This window comes from Physella acuta, unplaced genomic scaffold, assembly GCF_028476545.2.
Source record: "Physella acuta isolate Inbredline_101_S28 unplaced genomic scaffold, ASM2847654v3 ptg000699l, whole genome shotgun sequence".
Classification (NCBI taxonomy): domain Eukaryota; kingdom Metazoa; phylum Mollusca; class Gastropoda; family Physidae; genus Physella; species Physella acuta.
In genome coordinates, this window is record NW_026732218.1 from 352,039 (window position 1) to 369,579 (window position 17,541).

Here is a 17,541-nt window from a genome sequence, read left to right on the forward strand (position 1 = left end):
CGTTACTATTGCCAAATTATTTTAATCAAATCTAAAAAAAAATAATAAAATCCTCAATTAAACGGAAAGGAAAAAATGGAAAGTTAAAGATAATTACAACACATTAACAGATAAACTCAGGATTTATGGAAGAACTTATAATAGCGATCCCACAAAAGACGACCAAGAAACTTAGGCCATACTCAACAGTAAAATAATTCTCAATCCGGAAAAATACCAATACTGCAATACAACCATCTTTGCCACAACTGCATTAGTAAACATATACATCATTCCAAAAATAATTTTCGCAGCGACGTACTCTACAATACAATATTAAACAAACAAACAAGCACATTAGATCATTCATTTTCAAAAACACGATTAGAAACATTAGCAACAAAACCTTAATACAAAACAAATTAAATGGGGTATAAGGCTACACGACATTCATACTAAAATAAACACCTTCCGATTAAAACATCTGGATAGAATAAGGATAGATCCACATTATCATCCACTAGCACAATACTACAAAGGGTTAAACATAAAGATAATTCTAAAATTAAACATCACAACACTACACTATGGGGGAAATGACATAGGCAGCTTTTTATAAAGAAACGCTAGCAACATTCCAAGGAAACAAAAGCATTATTGGGGAAGACACACACAAAATATACGACATCCTAATCAAACAACAAGCGACAATCTTATACACCAGGATTAGTTGGGTCAGGGAACACAATATAACAGATACATACTTTATTGTATTACTAACTTGTCTACGATTGCTCTGCTGATTATTTTAAAATCCTCAATTAAACGGAAAGGAAAAAAATGGAAAGGTAAAGATAATTACAACACAATAACAGACAAACTCATGGAATAACTTATAACAGCGATCCCACAAAAGACGACCAAGAAACTTGGGTCATACTTAACAATAAAATAATTCTCAATCTGAAAAAATACCAATACTGCAATACAACCATCTTTGCCACAACTGCATTAATAAACAGATACATCATTCCAAAAATAATTTTCGCAGCGACATACTCTACAATTCCCAACTCGTTTAATAAACAAACAAACAAGCAAATTAGATAATTCATTTTCAAAAACACTATTAGAAATATTAGCCACAAAACCTTAATACAAAACAAATTAAATGGAGGTATAGGGCTACATGACATTTTATAAAGAAACGCTAGCAACATTCCAAGGAAACATTATTGGGGAAGACACACAAAATATACGACATCCTAATCAAACAACAAGCGACAACCTTATACACCAGGATTAGTTGGCCCAGGGAACACAATATAATATATATATATATATATATATATATATATATATATATATATATATATATATATATATATATATATATATATTAGAAACCTACATAATAAACTCTTTACACCAAAAGAAAGGGAATTAGCGTACAGACTGATTTTTAATACAACACCAGTGTTACGAAATACAAAGTCAAATCAAAATGTTAAAATAACATGTCAAACGTCAGACAAAATATACAAGAAACCGAGAAACACATTCATTTAGATTGTTTATTAGTACAGAAAGCAAAGCAAACTTGAGAAAATATTAAAAACCACCAATCAAACAGCCACAAGAAATAAAGTAATCACACTTAACTTAATTATTGTAATTAACACGACTAGACAAAGGACAGAAGACGAAAACAGACTAGTAGCAAACGGCTATTTATATATCGACTATGTGGGGAAATATGAATAAATTCAGATTTTATTTTAAAAAATGCACTAACATCGAGGTAAAATGAATATTTCAAGCAAAGCTAAGACATAGACTGGGAACTCTCACCTAACAAAACAAAACAAACAAAAAATTAATCAGCCACAACATGGCGACGCAGCACAACAGCCAGTAACAAGCATGTATGCAGTCATCACACAGATATCGACACCATAGAAAGACACATCCGACCCTCAAATCTCACAACAACAAACAATCTTGCTGACATCAATAACCAAAAGGAAGTAAGAGGACAGCCCAGAACCGGAGCAAATATCAAAAGCAGCTCAAGTTAATGTAGGAGACAGCGTGTCAGCAGCCACCACCCCGTCCAAAACACCGACTGAAGACCGACTCAACAATTGCCTACTCTGCTTTTGTTTGTTCTTCGTACCACGGGCAAACTTTATGGTTAAGGAACACTTCGACGCCTTAAAACTGTCGCATATGCAAACTTACAATAGATACAAACATGCTCAAACATTTTGCAACGAAACACCCACAGGACATTTAGATACAAATGCTCGTATTGTGAGGCTACAGACTCCATATTTACCACAAAGAAACAACTAAAAACGCACCTCAAAAGCAGGCACCTAGACAACGATGTCGCACACAACGAAGTTTATTGTAGAAAAGACTCAAACAACGAAGCAACATATGTAAGTCCAACCAACAATAAAACAGAGTTTCTTCCAGGCATCCCCCCCCCCCCCCCCAAGAAAGTCTACCGCCCGCCCGATCGAGATGGAATTTATATAGTAAACTTATACTTTTACAGGTTGTCAAAACAAATCTAACGTCAGTGTCATATTTTTCATATCCTCAATACTTCGCAACTACCTTTAATGATATGTTCAGATAAGCTTTTATTAAACACATTGATGTATAAACTTACAATAAATGTTTGATTTATAATACAGATCGATTATTTTTATTTACTTGCAATAAAATAGGCCTTTCAAGTCCAGAAAAAAATAGTAAACTAGACCATTTGTGTATGGGATAGTGTGGCCTAAGCGGTAGAGCGCTAGGCGGCTAACCCAATAGTCTCAAGTTAGAATCCAGGACCAAGTCATTAGAACGTCCCCAAGTCCACCCAAATCTGATGGGTACCTAACTCTTGTTAGGGAAAGTAAAATTAAAGGCGGCTGGGCTAAGTGCTGACCACATTATCCCTTCATATGCCGAGGTCAAGAAACATATGAACTCTACTTCATCTGCCCAATGGATCGTTGGATCGTTTGATCTTCTTCTTCTTCGCCATTGAAGCCATTGACTCCGATTTCAGCCTGCTTTTCTTTTTGGATTTGCTTCCATAGCCTTTGTCCAACCAAGAAAAATCTCTCTCCTAGAAGAGTGGCTGTCCCCATCTGCCCGAGGGTTCGAACTCGACACTTTTCGGTTTAGCAACCATGAGCTTTACCGACTCGACCACGCCGACCCCCCATCGTTTGATCTAAAGAGGACATATTTACCAAAAGTAAATCTTTTAAAATTTAATAGGCCTATCATAACCAACATTTTAAAGAGCAAAACATACGACTTAATTAAAACAATGCACTGAATTTAAATACTATCGTATATTAATTTCCTTTGTATTACAATTTAAATCAACAATATTTTTATTTAAAAACCATACGTAACATATACTCATAAATAAGCCGTCTTTGTATAATAATTTATAATAATTTCTGGTACGGACGTAAATGATTTCTCAAAATATCTGAGATCAAGACCATAAGACATCTCCCCCATCCAGTGGCGTAGCGAGGTCGGTGTCACCCGGTGCGGCACTTAATGGTGTCACCCCCCAGAGGCGTAGCTACCCTTCCCGGGGACAAACTTTCAATTTTCAATTTGCACCCCACCTCAAACTTTCGATTTGCACCTCTTAAAAGACTATTTAAACCTCGAATTAATCACTTAATTAAGTGGAATTATAATTAATCTGCATATATTTTGCTATTTTTTGCCTTGGTGTCACCCCCCTAAATGGTATGACCCGGTGCGGTTCGCATCCCCCCCTCGCTACGCCCCTACGCCCATCTAACCCTTATGATGTATCGATCTGAGATGGGTAAATTGTCTTGAGTGTAGGCGACAACACAACGAATTATTTCAATGATTGCCTTACCAAGAATAAATTTATTATCTCCCATGTTAGTATGTAACAATATTAAAGGGAAGCTAAAATGTATTCTCGTTAATATTTTAATTAATACTTTGGGAACTATAAAGCATATATAAAGTTTATAAGTCTAAGTGTTTTCTTTATTAAGGTATAAAAAATAAACTTATGTTGTTTAATTTGTAATTAGAATTTTTGTCTAATATTAATAAACAGATTGACCATATAAGAAAATAAAAACCTAGTTGTGTTATTACATTTTTATTGTTTAAAGTTTAACGATACGCCTTCAACAGCGATTCCCTAGAATTTTGAATAGTCAACAGTTTTTTTTTTATCTTCAAGACATGTAATGACAATTTTTATTAATGTTTGAACTATGTTAAATACACACTAAGTCAAGCACACACACATTTGTATATATTGATGTAATGATTTCTATTTGAAAATAAAGATATTAAAAAAAAAAAAAAAAAAAAAAATGAAGTTAATAGGAATGGCCAAGAAAATTAAAACAATGGTTTTCCATAATAAAATACACAATAGAGGTCAATGAATGGGGAATATCCTGGTTGTTTATTTGTATTAAACAATATAACATCCTCTAAAAAAAAAAAAAAAAAATTAAAAAAAAAAAAAAAAAAAAAAATCTTCAAGCAAACAGCCACTACAAATGAAGCACATCTCAAATCATTTTAATAACATTACTAGATTCTAGTTAAAAAACCATTGTAAAAAACTTTATAACAACAAACTTTTAGCATGCAATGAAAATGAGAATGTAAAACAAACTTTCTCTTTTTAATAAAAACATATGTTGCTAAAATATCTAATTTCCCATTTCCCATTATTGCATTTATTTTGGTGATCAAACAAATAATCAGAAGGCTGTAGTCCCACATTTACGCATTAGAAATTGAACTCATATAGATGTAGCATTGTATAAACTAATGGAGTAGTTTGAAAAGATCAGTTGTCAGTGAAGCAGAAGTAGCCGAAATGTTCTGGACCAAACTTGGAGGAATCGCCCTAAAACCTACTGAGATGGAGAGATATAAATGTGTCCATTTTCCACAAGGGGCCTCAGGGATGATGATGATGATAATGATGATGATAATGATGATGATGATAATGATGATGATGATGATGATAATGATGATGATGATGATAATGGAGTAGTTCTCACACCTATCATGGACAAGCCAACACTTGATGTTATGGGATGGCATGGTTTGGTGGTAGAGCGCTTGACCGCTATCCCAACGGTCTCGAGTTTGTATTATTTTTACTTGACAAAATGACAAAACATTACAAAACTGTTGAAAGAAGTGGCATATAAAATACTTAAAAAAAAACTTTTTAAAAAAACCACGTTTTTCTTGTGGACTAAAAAGTAGAAAATAACTATTTACATACATTTGATGACAAAAAACGTGGGTACGTTCACCATAAAATTTCCCGACCCATCTGCCCAACCCACGTTTTTTGTCATCAAATGTATGTAAATAGTTATTTTCTACTTTTTAGTCCACAAGAAAAACGTTTTTTTTTTTTTTTTTAAATTTTTAAGTATTTTATTTTCTCCTTTTTAGTCCGTTGCTACACATGAAAAACGTGGTTTTTAAAAAAAGTTTTTTATATAGTTTATTTTCTACTTTATCCAATGACTTGATTAAGTATGACTTGACTAAGTGTTTATAAATACACGGACTAAAAATCTTGAGCGACCAGGATTCGAACCTGGGTTGTCGCGGCCACAACGCGAAGTACTAACCACTATACGATCACGGCCAGCGCGCTCACATCGATTGGGGCCGAAGTAACTGTGTCAATAGGCCTTCAGTCTTGTCGGTATCTTTAGAAATCATGTCCTCAATTTTATGGTCCTTTGGGCGTAATTAAATTAAGCTAATTACGGTCTCTAATTGCTAGTTTTTATGATTGCATCTGAAATTGTTAGGCGAAAGTAGCCTGCATGCCAAATTTCAGATCTATAGAGCAATCAGAAGTGGGCTAATTTTCGATGTCAATTTTAACAACAAACAAACACACGCGAAGCTGAGTTAATAAAAACGTGTTAGAAAGTAAACAGCTATCATTACCCTACATCAATAACCTCCTGAGTACATTGAATCAACTTCTAATCAGCTTTAAAAGATGGTGTAGCAACCATCTATATACACATTCTAGAACAGTGGTTCTTAACCTTTTTGGAGTTACCAGTTTCATAAGCGCATTCACCGAACACTTGGGTTTCGATCGAACTCAGGTTAAGAACCACTGCTCTACATTGCAAAAGATAAACTTGTTCAGAAAACTGCATTTGTTATAGTTAAATGATGTACGTAGATATTTATGTTTCTAAACTAAACAGTATTACACGTTTTTTTAACATGATTTGGGTTGTTTTGTACGCGATGTTTTATGTACACAATGAACAATAACAAAATTAAATCAGCAACTGTTTCATTTACTAATAAATTATTGTTCACTGTTCAGTTTTCAACATCAAGTTCTAAAAAGGCTAATAATATTCTTCACTGGTGTATTTCATTCAAAAGACTTGTGAAATGTAACTCCAAGTTTTCAGAAATGGTGTTGGAGGGGGGGGGGGGGAGAATGGTTTATAGTTACAGTTTAAACTTGATTTATCACAAGATGTTGTTTAAAAAAAAACATGCATGCATCAGCCGGGAATCGAACCCGGATCGACTGCATGGAAGGCAACCATGCTGACCTTTACACCACCGACGCCGTTGTACAACTAGAAGAAAAAAGATTACAACGCAGATGTATAATCATTTGTTAATAGTGATTAAATAATAAACATTTTTATTTCTTTAAGATGTCATCTATAAATGACATTAATCTTTTTGGACGATTTTTACCTGCCTCCGTCACAAAAAATGACGTCACACTTCAGCCTTCAAACGCCTTCACACTTACATTGAATTTTTCTTAATACATCGGTATGTTTTTCAAAATCCTGTCTAAACTCTGTCAAAATAAAGTATTCTAATTAACTTCTATTACGATTTTAAAAAAAAAGTTTTCTAAAACAAGAAGTAAAGTAAAAAAATATATATATAATTGCGTCAGCCGGGAATCGAACCCGGATCGACTGCTTGGAAGGCAACCACGCTGACCTTTACACCACCGACACCGATACATATACCAACTTAGATTTATTTAAAATTTCGATCGGACAGTGGTTGAATCGACGATGATTGATTTGAAGATTGACCTGTTTGGTGTCACAAGTCAGTGGAAACCCCCTGAGTCCAACCAGCTCTAATAGGTACCTGACTCACGATAAGGAAGCTAAAGGCGGCTGGGCATAGAACTGAACACATTAAAGCTTTAAAATGTAATAGACCTATCATAACAATCATTTAAAAATGTAAAACATGCGACTTGAATAAAATAAGGCACTGAATTTAAAAAAAAAAGATAATGTAGTTCATATTTCCTTAGTATTAAAATTTAAATCAACAATATTTTGATAGGTAAACCAAAAAAATTCTATTAAAAAACCATTCGTGACATATACTCGTAAATAAGCCGTCTTTGTAACAAAATGAAAATAAAACAGACAATAAAATTGTAATAATTTCTAATAGGGACATAAATGATTTCTTAAAATATCTGCTAATGAGACCATAAAACATCACATCCATCTAACTGAGCGAGGTAAATTGTCTTTAGCATAAGGGGTATTTTCCTGACAACACAACGAATGAGTTCAATGATTGCCTAACTTCGAATAAATGTATTATCTCCCATGTTTAAATATAACCATTTTAAAGGGAAGCTAAAATGTATTCTCGATAATATTTTTAATAATACTTCGGAAAGTATAAAGCTCATATAAAATGTATAAGACTAAGTATTTTCTTTTAAAACAAAAAAAAAGTTTTGTTGCATAATTTAAAAATAAGAATATTTTTATCTAATTTAAATAAACAAGTTTACCATATAAGAAAACAAAAACGCAGTTGTTTTATTACAGTTTTATTGTTGAAATTCTAACGATACGTTGTCAATGACGGTCGTTAACGTTCACAATATTGGCAACCTTATTTTTTTAAATCTTCAAGTATACAGCTAATTTTATGTAAAAAAAAAATTTAAAAAAAAAAGTTAAATTACGGAGGAAAATTTTATATTTATTTTTAGGCTAACCGCTTTCTTACATAAATTAGTAACCCTGTGATACTTGAGTACCCTAATTATCTTAAATCACAATTGTGCCGTAAATAAAAGTACTGAATATTTAGATATATGGGAAGTGATAGATTTAGATGTTAGATCGTAAGTCACATGATGAGGAAAGAAAAACACGATCTCTTGAAAACTATCAAGATATCTAAAAAAAAGTTACTGTAATTCTTTGCTGAATATAGAGAATCACATGAACAGCTGAACAGTAAAATTGTCCTTTGTGGACGATCAAGCAGACACATATGTAGGGTCATTCCCCAAAGGGTTTGGTTATGGACCTGAAGAGACTGACATTGAAGGAGAAGTGAGTCCTGGGGATGAGAAGCCAAGGATTTTGTTATTGGGTCTTAGAAGAAGTGGCAAGCAGAGGCGTAGCGAGGGGGGGGGGGGTGGGGGGGACATATGTACCCGGGCGCCGACCTTAGGGGGGCGCCAAATTGAAAGTGTGAGGGGGGGTGCAAATGAAAAGTTCGAAGGGGGTGCAAATCGAAAATTTGAGGGGGGGTGCAAATGAAAAGTTCGAGGGGGGGGGGGGCGGGTGCAAATCGAAAATTTGCTCCCGAGGGGGGCGCCAAATTGAAAGTATGTCCCCGGGCGCCGGGAAGGGTCGCTACGCCTCTGGTAGCAAGTCATCAATACAAAAGGTTGTCTTCCATAAAGTGTCACCAAATAAGACTTTGTTCCTGGAAAGTACCAATAAAATTGTCAAAGATGATATTTCCAATTCATCATTTGTCCAGTTTCAAATCTGGGATATTCCTGGCCAAATTGATTTCTTCGATGCTGCCTTCGACTCAGGGTATATCTTTTGTGGATGTGGCGCCCTAATTTTTGTTATTGATGCTCAAGATGACTACATGGAAGCATTATCCAGGTTACAGATGGCAGTGACCCATGCCCACAAAATTAATGAGAATATAAAATTTGAAGTGTTTATCCACAAAGTGGATGGGCTGTCTGATGACAACAAGATAGAAACACAGATAGACATTCTGCAGAGAGCAACAGATGAGCTAGCAGACGCGGGGATGGATAATATCAGACTAAGTTTTCACTTAACCAGCATCTACGAGCATTCAATATTTGAAGCCTTCAGCAAGGTTGTACAGAAGCTGATCCACCAGTTGGCTGTCCGGGAGAACAAGTTGGACATTGTCATCTCTAACTAAAAAATTGAGCAGGTTTTCCTCTTTGATGTCGTTAGTCAAATTTACATCGCCACAGACAATTCACCAGTAGATATGCAATGTTACAAATTGTGCTGCGATGTGATTGACGTTGTCATTGATATGTCTTGTATATACGGTGCTGGTGATGATGGTGCATTTTTCTAACTCAAAAATTGAGAAGGCTTTCCTCTTTGATGTCTTTACTAAAACTTACATCGCCACAGACAGTTCACCAGTTGATATGCAATGTCACGATATGTTCTGCGATATGATTGACGTTGTCATTGATATGTCTTGTATATACGGTGCTGGTGATGATGGTGCATTTGACAATGAGTCGGCTTCAGTGTTTCTTCCAGACTTTTTTCTCCGGGGGGGCACTTGAAATTTTCGGGGGGGGGGGGGGGGGGGGGTGCGGTAGACTTTCTTCGAGGAGGGGCGGACACTGTTAAAAGTATATATTTTCTATATAAATTATATAAATTTCATTTCGTTCGGAATAAACTCAGGTCGGCTTCATTTATCAAACTAAACTCCAGTACAGTGCTGTTTCTTCGGGAGGTCAACCGGCACTTAGCACTCTTATGTATACTCAGAGAGGATGGCTGCGAGAACAGAGGTGTCATTGAGTACAACTTTAAGTGTTTTTGGGCAGCTATTCAAGAAGTTTTTGTGGCTCGCAATAAACAGGCAAACAAAAGCACTGGCCATCCACAGATGGACCAACTTGTAAATGGACAAACGGATGGCTTGCTGGACTCTTCATTGGGTGGACAAACAAATGGGATACCTGCAGCTATCGGACACTCGTTATTAAATGGCTCTGTTTTACAGGAGGACTATGATGATTAAGTGAATTCCTAAATCCTTTCAACAGGTGAATGGATAACAATTCTATGAACCTACATTTTAAAATCTCTGTTCTCTGATGATAATAATTTAGAAATGGATCAGTGTGTGCCAAGAGTTCAATAAATCACTCATGAAATTTCACTCTAGAATTTGAAGCCGAAGCTAGAAGAAAGAAATATGCTTTATTATTAGTAGTAGCTTACATAAGCTTCTCTTTATAGCTGCCACTTGTTTTTACCTTACTGAATTTCTTGGTTTAGATGTAACAAAGAGAAAAATAAATTATACATTGTTTAGTTTTAATGCTAAAACCTCATGTGTTTACCTCTGTTTACTAATGTTTTTTGACTTAAGTAGTGATTGTCCAGACATAATAATTTCAGATTACCCAAGGCTATCTTAGATTTTTCCTAGCATGTTTCTTATGCATGTCTTTAAAACATGATATCAAAGAAACCATAACATGGAATTCTTATTTATAGCTGCTAATTACATTAAAACATTCCAAGCATGTTTCTTAATCATGTCTTTAAAACGTCTGATATTGTCAATAGTTGACTTATACAAATTGGAAATTTCCAGTTGAAGTTTCTCTTCCCCCACCCCCCCCCCACCCCCCACCCGCACCCCACAGTGTAATGTGGTCGATGGAGGACCACAAGGTCAATACCCAAATCAATCACTGTCAAATTAATCATTAGCAAATCATAATTTAAAACAAACTGAGCGTGACCACGTATCAGCGTCGGTGGTGTGAAGGTCAGCATGGTTGCCTTCCAAGCAGTCGATCCGGGTTCGATTCGCGAAGCTTACTTTTTTAAATTCCATAGTTATTACAACCAAAACAATCAGATTTTTCTGTTATATATTACAACTTTCGAGCATTAACAGAAATACAGGATGTAAGTTCAAATATTGACCAACTGGTGTTTCTGTAGGATGTTTTTGTTTTGTTTTTCCAAATGACAAAAATATATAAGGATGTACCTAGCCGACAATATTTTAGTTTTACAGTTTTTCACTTCGGATAAAATATAGATTAATTAATTCATAATAAACAGGATAAATCAATCAATTAATCATTCAATCATTATCAACGTGTGATTGGTAGGCGGTGTAGTCATAAATCTGAGTTTCACATTTCTTTTCCATTTTTCAAACTTGCATACGCGTCGGTGGTGTAAAGGTCAGCATGGTTGCCTTCCAAGCAGTCGATCCGGGTTCGATTCCCGGCTGACGCAAGCTATTTTTTATATTTTGCTCTTTTTTTTAAATCTATAATAGTTAATTTGAACTTTTAATGAGGCTAGAATAATAAACTAATATCCGCATACCTCACTGTCGATTCGGGTTCGATTCATGGCTGACGCATGCTATTTTTTATATTTTACTTTATTTAAAAAATCTATAATAGTTAATTTGAACTTTTAATGATCCTAGAATAATAAACTAATATCCGCATACCTCACTGTTGATACGTAGACCGAATGACCAAAACTACCACTCCCTACAATTCACATAAAATTAAGTCACACGTCACATAACAACTCCGTTCTTTCTCTTAATCAACCCCCCCCCCCTCCCACAGACATAAACACTCGGCTTTAAAAGTGCCAGTTTTTGTTCTCCTATTAATTATTTAATCGATTTATTTCTGAAATATTGACTGTCTTAATGAGGTGTAAAACGATTTTAGCCCTTTTTACAAGACGTCTTCTATACTTGAAACTGCGTATACGACAGGGTTAGGAATGTTCAATCCATTTGAAAATACATCTTTGATCTATGCAATTAAAAAATGTGCGTCAGCCGAGAATCGAACCCGCATCGACTGCTTGGAAGGCAATTATACTGACCTTTACACGCTCACATTTAAATGGTTGAAAATAAATTCTTGACCCTTCGGATCAGCTGATCACAATGAATGACTAATATTACTTTCATTTGACGTCACACGTCTCCATCCAACTCGCTTTTGGGCAGCTCTCTTTATAAGCCCGGCAGCTCTTGCCTCTTCTATTGTCCTTCTCCAGGATTTCCTTGACCTTTCTACTTTCCTCTTCCACCGGGGATCCCAGTCTTGGGCGACTATTGAAATTATACAGGTCTAAAGTTTGATTTAACATAAAGCAACAAGAGACTGGCAATTGTTGTGGAGCCAATAACACCCAAATGAAGTTTAAACCACAAGCAGTATGAGATTATTAGTAGTTTAGATTATTCCTGTTTGGAAAATGCAAAAAGCCATAATTGTATGTTCCGTGTATAATGTCAACATTGTTAAAATATCGAATAATCCTAATTAGATAGAAAGATGACCACACCTTACACCATACATTTGTAAGTTGACTAATATGACATATAACATAATATGACTGATAAATTGTAACATATTTTCGAAAAAAAAAATCACATTTCTAATACGTTTATCCAGAAAAAAACTAGTTTTAATGAAATAAAAAAAAAACTATTATAATAAAAAGCTTTTTGTATGCAATGAAAAGTAAAATAAACTGATTTTCTTTAAATTTATAATAATTCACAGCCATTTCAGTAAATCAAAAGTATGGGTCTTAAGTCTTTGTAATAAATCCTTTACAAACATTTTAACGCTGAGGATAATGTAGCAAAAATATTTTATTTAAAACGTTTTTCTTAACTCAGCTTCGCGTTTGTTTGTTTGGATGTTTGTTGTTAAAATTGACATCGAAAATTAGCCCACTTCTGATTGCTCTAGAGACCTGAAATTTGGCATGCATGCTACTTTCGCCTAACAATTTCAGATGCAATCATAAAAACTAGCAATTAGTGACCGTAATTAGCTTAATTTAATTACGCCCCAAGGACCATAAAATTGAGGACATGATTTCTAAAGATACCGACAAGACTTTAGGCCTATTGACACAGTTACTTCGGCCCCAATCGATGTGAGCGCGCTGGCCGTGATCGTATAGTGGTTAGTACTTCGCGTTGTGGCCGCGACAACCCAGGTTCGAATCCTGGTCGCTCAAGATTTTTAGTCCGTGTATTTATAAACACTTTTTTAAAAACCGCGTTTTTCATGTGTAGCAACGGACTAAAAAGGAGAAAATAAAATACTTAAAAAAAACTTTTTAAAAAACCACGTTTTTCTTGTGGACTAAAAAGTAGAAAATAACTATTTACATACATTTGATGACAAAAAACGTGGGTCGGGCAGATGGGTCGGGAAATTTGATGGTGAACGTACCCACGTTTTTTGTCATCAAATGTATGTAAATAGTTATTTTCTACTTTTTAGTCCACAAGAAAAACGTGGTTTTTTAAAAAGTTTTTTTTAAGTATTTTATTTTAACTATACAGTCAACATATCCATGTTGCAGACCCACTGAAGACTTCCGCATGACTCAAGACACGTAAAGTGGTTTCCCCTTACTTCTCTTCACTTGAGGAGTTTGTTTTGATTTTGCAATAAAATTTGAATTAAAAAACTTTTTATTATCACAATTTGCCGTTGGCCCTGGAATGCCCCTTTTGCTTACTTTCTCAACCCCTTTTTTGAGGTAACTAAACTAAAAGAACATTTCTTTCCTTCTCGAAGTACATTCTTTAAATTTACAGTCAAAGGGGAACAACCGCAAAAATATTTCGTAACTCGAGACAGTATTAATATCCTCCCCTACATTTGTGAACAAAATATAATCTTCTAACTTAAAATCTAACTTATTTTCGAATTAACTACCTTACAATATCTAATCCCAGAGTTTTTTAAATTAAACTATTTGCATAAGATGTTTTGCATATGCACATACTTTTGTTTGATTATTTTATCTTGAAAAAAGAAAGTTTTACTTAAAATCGAAAAGAATAGAATTTCAGACGATACAAAAAAAGCGTTTAATCAGTTCACGGAGCGCAGATCAGTCTTTTGGCAAAATAGTATTAATCGAAAACATTTACTTAATTACTTGCCAATTATTTACTAGACTCAATTTCAATGATTGTCTTACTTGGAGTAATTTTTTATCTCCCATGTTAAAATGTAACTAAAAGACTAAAGGGAAACTAAAAATTATTTTCGTTAATTCTTTCATTAATACTTCGGAAAATATAATGTTTATATAAAGTTTATTAGTCTAAGTATTTTTTTTTTATTAACAGAAAACAACGTTTTGTTGTTTAAATAGTGTTAAGAGTGTTTTACGTCTAACTTTAAAAAACAAAGTGACCATATAAGAAAACCGAAACGCTGTTGTTTTATTACATTTTTATTGTTTAAAATTAAACGATGCGCCTTCAGTTATGTTATGCTATTTTTATTTATTTGCTAGCTATTATTTTGTTAATCTTTAAGTAAACATCTTGTGTACTTCCGGTTCTGCTAAAATAGCTTATTTTTCTGATATTTCGTTGGCGCTAATTAAAATTCCAAAAGTTCTAAAATGAGTAAAGCTCATCCACCAGAGTTGAAAAAGTATATGGAAAATGTTTTAACATTGAAGCTGAATGGTAACAGAAAAGTAACAGGTACTCTCAGAGGCTTTGACCCTTTTATGAATCTTGTTGTTGATGATGCTATTGAAGAAACAAAATCAGGAGAAAAGAGAAACATTGGCATGGTGGTCATTCGTGGTAACAGTGTTGTACTGTTAGAGTCTCAAGAAAGAATCTGATCAGTCCATCTATTTCACCACTGACTTCATTTGTATAAAGGTTCATTATCATCTCAACATGTGTGGTTCAAATGTTTCATCCTTCATGCTGTATTGTGTATATATCTAACATAAAACAGCCTCATCTGTTTGATCATGTATGAGAGGTTTCTTTTGTAAATTTTTGTTGTCATCTAATTTGATTTTAAAAATTAAAAAAAAATTTGTTAAAAAAAAAAAGTAAACAGCCTCAACAAACAAAGCAATCGCAATGCAGTTTATTAACCTTGCTAGATAAATAACCAATATAAAAACCTTTATAATAACAAAATTTGTGTATGCAATGAAAATAAAAAAATAAACAAACTTACTCTTTTTAATAAAATCTTAGGTAGCTAAAATTTGTCATTTTCCATTTCCCGTTACAGCATTTATTTTGGTGATCAAATAAATCATCAGAAGGCTGTAGTCCCAAATTTACGTATTAGAAATTTTCTCTCATTTGAATGTCGGTGGTATAAAAGTCAGCATGGTTGCATTCAAACTTCAAAGCAGTCGATCCGGTTTCGATTCCCGGCTAACGCATTGATTTTTTATAAAATGTTGATTCCCAAATGCTATGAAGGAAATTTTAAAATGTTGGTTAACATACATGAAAACAATAACGTTTTGTTGAACCTACAGATAATTTTAATTTTACATCATTTATTTAAATATTCGACTGTTTTTAGTTAGCTTTTTACCACTTGTCTGTCAAAATCGTCGTTTTTTTTTCGTCTGCCAATGACAATAGTTATCTTCCAATGTGCCACTGGAAACACTGACACCACCCCCCCCCCTCTCCCGCTCCCCCACACCCACCCTGTTACTGAGGAATTTGTGGGGAAAAAAAAGAAACCCTGCCATTTTTTATCTTAGACCATGTCCATTGTTCACCTTAGTCCAGACTGACGCACATTTTTTTAATTGCATAGATCAAAGATGTATTTTCAAATGGATTAAACATTCCTAACCCTGTCGTAAACGCAGCTTCAAGTATAGAAGACGTCTTGTAAAAAGAGCTAAAATCGTTTTACACCTCATTGAGACCGTCAATATTTCAGAAATAAATCGATTAAATAATTAATAAGAAAACAAAAAATGGCTTTTTTAAAGCCGGGTGTGTGTGTGTGTGTGTGTCTGTGTGTAGGAGGGGGGGGGTTGAGTTAGAGAAAGAACAGAGTTAATATGTGACATGTGACTTAATTTTATCTGAATTGTAGGGAGTGGTTGTTTGGGTCATTCGGTCTACGTATCAACAGTGAGGTATGCGGATATTAGTTTATTATTTTAGGATCATTAAAAGTTCAAATTAACAATTATAGATTTTTTTTTAAAAAGTAAAATATAAAAAATAGCATGCGTCAGCCGGGAATCGAACCCGGATCGACTGCTTTGAAGGTAGCCATGCTGACCTTTACACCACCGATGCCGATACACGTACCAACTTAGATTTATCTAAAACTCCAATCGGACAGTGGTTGAATCGACGGTGATTGATTTGAAGTTTGACCTGCTTGGTGTCACAAGTCAGTGGAAAGCCCCTGAGTCTAACCAGCTCTGATGGGTAACTAACTCACGATATGGAAATTAAAGACGGCTGGGCATAGTTCTGAACACATTATCTCTTCATATGCCGAGGTCAAGAAACATGAACTCTACTTTATCTGCCCAAAAGATCGTTTGATCTAAAGAGGAATATTAACCAAAAGTAAATATTTAAAAATGTTATAACCCTATCATAACAATAATTTTTAAAAAGTAAAACAAAAATAAGGCACTGAATTTAAAAACTAATGTAGACTTTTTCCCTTAGTTTTAAAATTTAAAATTACAATATATTGATAGGTAAACCGAAAAATTCTGATTAAAAAAACGTACGCAACATATACTCGTATATAAGTCGGTGTTAGTTACAAAATGAAAATAAAATAAACCGGGAGTGATCTCCCCTAAACTTTCTCGTATATTCTTATATAACTTGGAATATAGACATGATTTTTAATTACTTAAACTTTTAAAAATAGAATAGAATCTCATAGAAAAAAGAATTGCGCACCAAGCGAACGCCAAAACAAAAAGTGCATAATAGTGCGCAATATTATTAGTACTTTATAAATTTACTTGCGTTTTTTTTTTGATAAATCGGAAATAGCGTAAATTAGTACTTCTGGTACTTCTGTTACTCAAAATTTGACAGAAGGTAGAGAATTAGATCTTTTACTTACATGTGAAATTTCATTGATCTATCTGAAATAGTACTCACGTTATAGGCTTTTGAAAAATTCAAAGTAGAAAAGTACCACTTCCGGTTATCGGAAATTACTCAACAGTTGATCAGGATCTACGATTTTCATAAAATACTTATATATGAAATTTCATCAACCTAGGTGTAAAGGTACTAAGGTTATCGTGTTTAAACACAGACAGTCACACAGACAGACACACAGACATACGGACAAGATTGCAAAATTATGTTTTTCCGTATCAGTGAGGTGTAAAACGTCGAGATTTGTAAAAATCTCGTTTTTTTTTTTGAACGATTACAATAATTTCTCTATACTTCGTATATACGAGAAAGTAAATATAGACAATAAACTTATAATAATTTCTGATAGGGACGTAAAAGATTTCTCAAAATATCTGCGAACGAGACCATAAGATATCACCCCCTTCTAACCCTCATGATGTAACAATCTGAGATGGGTAAACTGTCTTGAGTCTAGGGCAGGGGATA

The 17,541-nt window shown here is 34.1% G+C and overlaps 1 protein-coding gene, 1 non-coding gene and 1 pseudogene across 2 annotated transcripts; all 3 read left to right on the forward strand.

Moving 5' to 3' along the window:
• The first annotated feature begins 7,115 nt into the window (after positions 1-7,115).
• Positions 7,116-10,416, forward strand: LOC131949496 (ras-related GTP-binding protein C-like; annotated as a pseudogene).
• An 887-nt stretch (positions 10,417-11,303) lies between these two features.
• On the forward strand, positions 11,304-11,375 carry Trnag-ucc (transfer RNA glycine (anticodon UCC)). Its single transcript has one exon. It is a non-coding gene; the product is annotated as a tRNA-Gly (tRNA).
• Positions 11,376-14,480: 3,105 nt separating this feature from the next.
• Positions 14,481-14,952, forward strand: LOC131949510 (small nuclear ribonucleoprotein G-like). The gene has a single exon (XM_059311403.1). The coding sequence runs from the start codon at positions 14,556-14,558 to the stop codon at positions 14,784-14,786; it is 231 nt and encodes a 76-aa protein (XP_059167386.1). The 5' UTR covers positions 14,481-14,555; the 3' UTR covers positions 14,787-14,952.
• The last annotated feature ends 2,589 nt before the right edge of the window (positions 14,953-17,541 follow it).

Coding starts and splice junctions, on each gene's coding strand:
- LOC131949510 (XM_059311403.1), top strand. CDS start 14,556: ATGAGTAAAGCTCATCCACCAGAGTTGAAAAAGTATATGGAAAATGTT.